Source organism: Penaeus monodon, chromosome 12, assembly GCF_015228065.2.
Source record: "Penaeus monodon isolate SGIC_2016 chromosome 12, NSTDA_Pmon_1, whole genome shotgun sequence".
Classification (NCBI taxonomy): domain Eukaryota; kingdom Metazoa; phylum Arthropoda; class Malacostraca; order Decapoda; family Penaeidae; genus Penaeus; species Penaeus monodon.
Window position 1 is genome coordinate 46,468,697 of NC_051397.1, and position 7,500 is coordinate 46,476,196.

Below are 7,500 nucleotides of genomic sequence, written 5' to 3' on the forward strand. Positions count from 1 at the left end.
GTTGCCGACTAGCGAAGGCTTTGGGTGTGCTGTGGTGTTGCTGACCTTGAGTGAGGTGTGGGTGCAAGTTTTTTTTTTTTTTTTTTAATATAGATGCGTTCGTTCTTTATGGTTCTTTATTGTGTGTTTTTATCTCTTTCGTTATTTTGTTGTGGGTCATTATATTCTCAGCGAATTGACAGGAGTGAAAACTAGTGAATATAAGTGAATAGTAAATGCATCGGCTGTTTATTTAACATATAGTCTGATCGTATGTGAAAATTCATCGTCTTGGGTAAACGCATTGACGCTTTAAAGGAAAGAGAGAAATAACAAATCCACACGAAAATAGATCTATATTTATCTTGTTTCTTATAAATCATCTAACCCCATAATTTCGACAATGAGAGACCATGCTGCATCCCCTGTTAAGGAATATCAGTACCTCAGAATTACAAATTATCTGTTGCTTGTCCCGGGAAATTATGTAGGAGAGAGTGGCGGGAATATATTTCAAATAGAGTGCAAAGTAAATCCTAATAATCTAATATATATATCTATATGCATTTTTAAAAAGTAAATAGTAATTAATAAAGGTAAGTAAATATGCATTTTTATCAAATAAATGGTGACTGATAAATAAAATCGCTAAAACTACTTGTCATGGTGATGTGCTTGCAGACAGTGTGAACTAGACGTTTGTTGTCAAGTGTGAAAGATCAGACACTCATATTTCGATGTGTGCTTCTCTCTCTCTCTCTCTCTCTCTCTCTCTCTCTCTCTCTCTCTCTCTCTCTCTCTCTCTCTCTCTCTCTCTCTCTCACACACACACACACACACACACACACACACACACACACACACACACACACACACACACACACACACACACATATAATATATATGATATATATATAATATATATAATATATATATATATTATATATAATATATATATAATATAATATATATATATAATTATATAATATAATTATAATAATATATATTATATATATATAATTATATATATATTATATATATATAAAATAATATATATATATATATATATATATATATATATATATATATAATATATATATATATATATATATATATTATATATATATATATATATAATATATAATATATAATATTTAGTACATACAAACTTACCATTCAGTAAAATAGCTTACACATACCATAATTTTATTTTAGATAAATTGGTTCCTACCAGCTTTCCAAAAACGCTTTCACAGACACTTTCTCTCTCTCTCTCTCTCTCTCTCTCTCTCTCTCTCTCTCTCTCTCTCTCTCTCTCTCTCTCTCTCTCTCTCTCTCTCTCTCTCTCTCTCTCTCTCTCTCTCTCTCTCTCTGTCTCTCTCTCCGTCTCTCTCTCCGTCTCTCTCTGTCTCTCTCTCTCTCCGTCTCTCTCTCTCTCTCTCTCTCTCCTCTCTCTTCTCTCTTTCTTTCTTTCTCTCTCTCCCTGTCTCTCTCTTTCTTTCTCTCTCTCTCTCTCTCTCTCTCTCTCTCTCTCTCTCTCTCTCTCTCCTTCTCTCTCTTCTCTTTCTCTCTCTCTCCGTCTGTGTGTGTGTGTGTGTGTGTGTGTGTGTGTGTGTGTGTGTGTGTGTGTGTGATATTCTATCTTCATCCGCCCAATGGCAAAAAACGCCGCTTATCGACCTTCTTGCGCCGGCTATTCTTCTTGATAACGTTTATATTTTTACACGGACACACACACACACACACACACACACACACACACACACACACACACACACACACACACACACACACACACACACACACACACACACACACACATACACACACACACACACACACACACACACACACACACACACACACACACACACACACACACACACACACATTTGCCTCTATACAGCACGGACACTACTGCTACCTCCCCCCGCCACCTCACAGGACCCGAACGGAAGACCCAGGAAAGGCAAGGATGCAGTGGACGCAAGACAGAGTGATCCGGGTTCTGTTCTGGGGAGGATTCAGTCTCGTCCTCGCAGAGATCCTTAGTTTTATTGGTCTCGCCTCCTGCTGCTGCCTCTCCTTCCTGAGCCTATGGGGCCTCACCGCGGGCGCCTACCTCTTCCGCGCCTCGATGCAGGTAGGGTGAAGCCAAAGGGCGGGGTTTGTATTTGTAAATCTTGGCAAAGCGTATTCCAGGTCCTATGGAGGGTGAGGTTAGAACTAGAATGATAATGATAATGATGATGATAATGATAATGATACAAAAGTAATATTAATAATAATAATGATGATAATAATAATAACAATGGGGATAATAATAATAATATTAATGATACTACTACTACTGAAAAAAAAATGATGGTGGTGATGATAATAATTACAATAAAGATGATAATAATAGCAATAACAATAACAGTACTAATACTACTAACAGTAATGATAACAGTAATAATAGTTACAATATTGATACTAATGATAATGAAAAATAACATAATGATAATAATTAATAATGATAATAATAATGATAATGAAACTTATGAAAATGATAATGATGAAAAAAATAATGATAATGAAAATAATAATAATGATAATGTTAATAATCATGATGATAAATAATAATAACAATGATAATAATGACTTTAGCAATAACAACAATGACATTAATGATAATAATAACAGTAATATAGAAAATAAATAAGCGACCTTGTTTTCTAAAATGAAAACATCAAGGCACAGTTTCCAGATTCTCCAGACTTTACACTGACTTCATGGAGCCTTCTGTTTTTTCAAGCTGTCGCTCACTTACAGATAAAAAAATCAGTTGACTATATCTTATTTATAGGTTTTATTCATGTTTCTATATGGGGAACAGGCTGACTGAGTTAATTATGGGTCTAGATATCTTTGATATTCTTATACTTAAGCGCACTGATTGTATAGGTGATATAAACATTATTGCAAGTCACTAGATGATATTCGTTTCTCCCGCAGGTGTCGCCCACAGGGAAGGCCGTTGTGATAACCGGTTGTGACACAGGCTTCGGCAATGCTCTGGCTATCCGTTTACACCAGCTGGTAAGTCAAGTGCATAACGAAATCTCATTTTTATATAGTACACACACACGCTCAAGTACGCACACACACGTACGCAGACACACACACGCACAAGTACACGCACGCACGCACGTAAGCAGACACACACGCACAAGTACACGCATGCACTTACGTACGCTCACACACGCGCGCGCGCGCACATGAATATATCAATATATATTCATTTGTGTATATGAGTACAGACACATATATATCTATATCTATCTATATATAGATAGATTTATAGATATTAATTTGTGTATTTAAGCACACACACACGTGTGTGTGTGTGTGTGTGTGTGTGTGTGTGTTTATATACACAAATATTAAACTAGATAAGTAAAAGTTACCCTTCCCGTACAGGGTTTCCGTGTATTCGCACTCTGCCTCCGGTTAGAGGGCGCCGGGATTCAGAAGCTTCGGGAAGAACACTCGAAGCGGCTTCATGTGATTCAGGCCGACGTCACGAAGCAGGACCAGCTCGACCGTGCACTGCAGGAGGTCAAGTCGCAGCTTCCGGTGGGAGGTGAATGAGAATTAGGGCCTGAGAAAGGATAAGAGGGAGAGGATCGGTGTAAACAAAAGGAAGAATGGGAAAGATGGAGAGAGGCGGAAAAAATAGTAGGGGAGGAGGGAGGATCCGTACCAGCAATGCCCCTCCCCCCCCCACAAAAAAAAAAAAAAAAAAAAAAAAAAAAAAAAAAAAAAAAAATATATATATATATATATATATATATATATATATATATATATATATATATATATGAAATCTTCAGTGATTGTGATACTTGACATAATCCTCATCACCATTAGCTTCACCATTGTCATCGTAATTATTTCTAGTACTACTACTATCAGCATCGTTATTACTAATACTATGGTTATCCCCGCCCTCTCCTACAAAGGAGGTATGGGTTTGGAGGAAAGACGCCTCCATCACATTTATGATTACCGTTGTTTTATCGTTATAATCATTATTATCAATGCTGTTTTTCATACTATCACCATTATCAGTATTGCCACCATCATCACTAAGACCCCTCCCCCCACCCCCGTCCCCCAGAGGTGCTATGGGGTCTGGTGAACAACGCCGGCGTGTGCACCATCGGGCCAGTCGAGTGGCTGAGCAACGAGCAATTCCGGAAGGACCCGGAGGTTAACCTCTTTGGGGTCATAGCGGCCACCAAGACCTTCCTGCCCCTGGTGCGTCGCGCGAGAGGTCAGGCTGGGTCATTCCAAATTTCTTTTTTTTTCTTTTTTTTCAATAACGTAATTTACTCATCACTTACGATTTTTTAGTAGGTGTAATATTCATTTCCTTTTCATGATAAGCTTGACTTTTTTTTTCGAAATGTGCAATGAACGTTAATCTTCCTAAATTCCTCATAATGAGATAATAATCATATCCAAAGCGTCCGAACGGATAATTTACCTTCTTGCAGGTCGAATCGTGAACGTGGCGAGCGTGGCAGGGAGGGTCTGCGCCCCGCTCATGGCAGCTTACAACGCATCAAAATATGCCGTGGAAGGCTTCAATGATGCGCTCAGGTGAGGTGTAGCTCAGATAAAGGTGGAGATCGGGTGAAACTCGGCTGAAGAGCTTTAAAGCGGAGTTTGAAACAAAATTGGAAGGCAGAGCTGAGGAAGTATGGGAGAAGAAAACGAAGAACAAGTGTGGATGGAATATAGATGAAAGGAATAGAAAAGGAAAGTGATGTTTTTTTCGTCCTTCAACAACCCTCTCAGGTTAGGAGAAGGGAGGAAGGGGAGAAAACTGAGGTGAGAAGATGAAAGGAAGGAATAAGAGAAAGAACGAAAGTGATAAAAAAATGTGAGATAAGGGGAGGGAATGAAAACAAATTGAAGTTTAGGTGAAAGACAACAGCATTTTAGGGTGAGAAAAACTGATTTTATTGGAGTATCAGCCAGAATAAGAGGGAAAAGGTGTAGAAAATATTCCAGAATAAGAGTGGCAATTAAGGTTTTAATTGTGTGAGGATTAAATGACTTTCCTAGCAATTTTCTCTCTTTTTCCAGGCTGGAAATGCATCCTTGGGGTGTCAAAGTTTGCCTTATTGAGCCAGGGAACTTCGGCAGTGGTGAGATGTGCATTGAAGTAATGTAGTAGCTAGCAGTTCACTAGTAGGCCTACTCAAGGTGGAAAATCATCTTCAGTGTCATTACTTTGATCGTAAAAAAGATCATGTATATTAGATCATAGGTTGAAACAGTTTTCTGGAGAAAAACAAGAAAAAAAATCATAATTTATTTTATTCCATGTACATCCCTCTTCCAAAACAGTCCATAATCCAAACCCTTCTCCTCGTACAGGCACAGAACTGTTCACCCGAGAGGAAGCAATCAAGGAAGAGGTTGACAGCATGTGGCTTTCCCTGGACGAGGAAATTAAGAGTGACTACGGTGAAGTGGGTCGCAAGAGGGTAGAGACCTTCATGAGGAACATTAGGAACAAGGGGGTTAGTGTTGTTGTTTTTTTCAATCGTTCTGTGTGTCTGTCTGTCTTTCTATTTCTCTTTGTCCGTTTGACTGTCTGTATCTCTCTCTCTCTCTCTTTCTCGCTCTCTCCTCCTTCCTCCCTACTTCCTGTTCTCTCTCAATCCACATCCCAGACATCACCCTCTCTCCTCATCCACAGGCCAGCGACATCAGCCCAGTGATAACCGCCTTCACAGAAGCCCTGACGCAGCAGTACCCGCAGACGCGCTACGACCCCATGGACCCGCTGATGTACTTCACGCTCTTCCTCGGCACACACTTCCCCGGCTGGGTGTTCGATTTCTACTTCGCCTTGATGGTTCGTTTGTCCAAGAAATGAAGGGAAAATGAGAGGCATTCGATAAAGCTGGGAAGGAGGAAGTGAGATTGAGAGTCTCGGGATTGTCTTTTTTTTGGGAGTCCTAAACAAATAAAATGTACATCTTTATGGCTGATCTTCTCTGTCCTCATGTGATTCAGTCAAGTGGAAATGTTTTTGCTTCACTGTGGCAGTTTGATTTCTTTTGGCTTAATAATAGGCAATTGGTGATCAAAGTAGGCTACACCGTAAAGCCAAAACTTATCTGTCTCTATATATATCTTCACGTATTCATAAACCCATATACAGCATTTATATATACATACATACAGACATATATGTGTGGCTAAGATACATACTGTAGTCACACACATACGCACAAACACACGCATACACAAATAGAGAGGGGGCGGGTGATAGAGGGAGGGAGATGGTGAGTGAAAAAAAAAAACATATCAAGGAAGTATGCAACAACAGATCAGACGTCCAGTAATGTCTTTGAAGTTGTGACGTGAAAGTATTTGCTACCACCATATATAACGCTGGCTTCCATTTCAGTTCTATTTTGATGGTAAAATGGTGATTCATCAGTAAATAACACCTGGAAAAAGTTTCTTTGATAACTTCTAAATTCGTGCTGAACGTCTAATTTTTTAACGTCAACTACAAAAAATACAAGCTATGAAAATACTGAAATAATACCTGGCCATAAAGTTGCTTTTTTACAAGCTATTCATTCATCGTACTCCTAACTACAAATGCACTCACTGGTTAGGAGCACTCTGCCTATTGCCCGACCTCTGCTATTCAACCATGTTGCAGGTTCCTATGTGGGCAATGTGTGTGTATATGTATATATATATATATATATATATATATATATATATATATATATATATATATATATATATATATATATATATCTTGACCTGACGCCGTACGGCACTCCTGGCCAGCCAAGGGCGGCTGTTGGCCTCACCTGTAATTCTGCTACTTTCTGAAATATTATATTCACTTAGGCTACTACAGGTGCTGTGCAGTGACTACTCCGTGATTTTCAGTGTAGTAGTCCACTTTCCCACTTATGAACAAAGAACCCTGGATTTGATCCTTACAAATTTACAAGACTGGTATCAGCCTCCTCTACCATATTCTCCTGTCGGCCGCAGCAGACACGTTTCAGTGTTATAGCTGCCTGCACCCGCCGTCTCAGCCAAAGCAGAAGAAAACCGCGAAATACAGGCTACTCACACAGTCCTCTGCCATACAGTTCGGGCAGTGGATTACCCAGCACCCGAGGGCAGACGTTCTTACCGCTGTTGATGTGGAGGACAAGTGGCACTACTACCTCTCGACCGTCACTACGGCTTTCTACCACTTCTTACCGGAAAAAAACACTTAGCACACACCCATCGGACCTGTCTTGAATCACGGGCCGCATCAAACGCCTCATTCAGTGGAGAAACTAAGCCTTCCATTCGCATATCACCTCCTACAAATAACTCTGCAACACAGTCATCAGGGAAATAAAAATAGCCAAGAAGACCTTCTACCACAACAAACTACAACATCTGCAGCCCAGCCAATGGTACGGGGAAGTTCGGGAG

General features: G+C 39.6%; 1 protein-coding gene across 2 annotated transcripts in view; it reads left to right on the forward strand.

Moving 5' to 3' along the window:
- The window catches only part of LOC119579484 (D-beta-hydroxybutyrate dehydrogenase, mitochondrial-like), a 6,066-nt gene extending 44 nt beyond the window's left edge, over positions 1–6,022 (forward strand). Inside the window, exons 1-9 of one of the 2 annotated variants that reach the window (XM_037927336.1) lie at positions 1–55; positions 1,886–2,122; positions 2,977–3,060; positions 3,442–3,604; positions 4,142–4,297; positions 4,521–4,626; positions 5,116–5,177; positions 5,410–5,555; positions 5,735–6,022. The exon at positions 1–55 is cut by the window's left edge and continues 44 nt beyond it. In XM_037927336.1, the coding sequence (XP_037783264.1) occupies positions 1,955–2,122; positions 2,977–3,060; positions 3,442–3,604; positions 4,142–4,297; positions 4,521–4,626; positions 5,116–5,177; positions 5,410–5,555; positions 5,735–5,914 (1,065 nt within the window). In that variant the 5' untranslated portion in view covers positions 1–55; positions 1,886–1,954 and the 3' untranslated portion in view covers positions 5,915–6,022. Of the gene's footprint in view, positions 58–1,885; positions 2,123–2,976; positions 3,061–3,441; positions 3,605–4,141; positions 4,298–4,520; positions 4,627–5,115; positions 5,178–5,409; positions 5,556–5,734 lie in introns of both variants that reach the window. The other variant, XM_037927337.1, reaches the window with a different exon arrangement.
- The last annotated feature ends 1,478 nt before the right edge of the window (positions 6,023–7,500 follow it).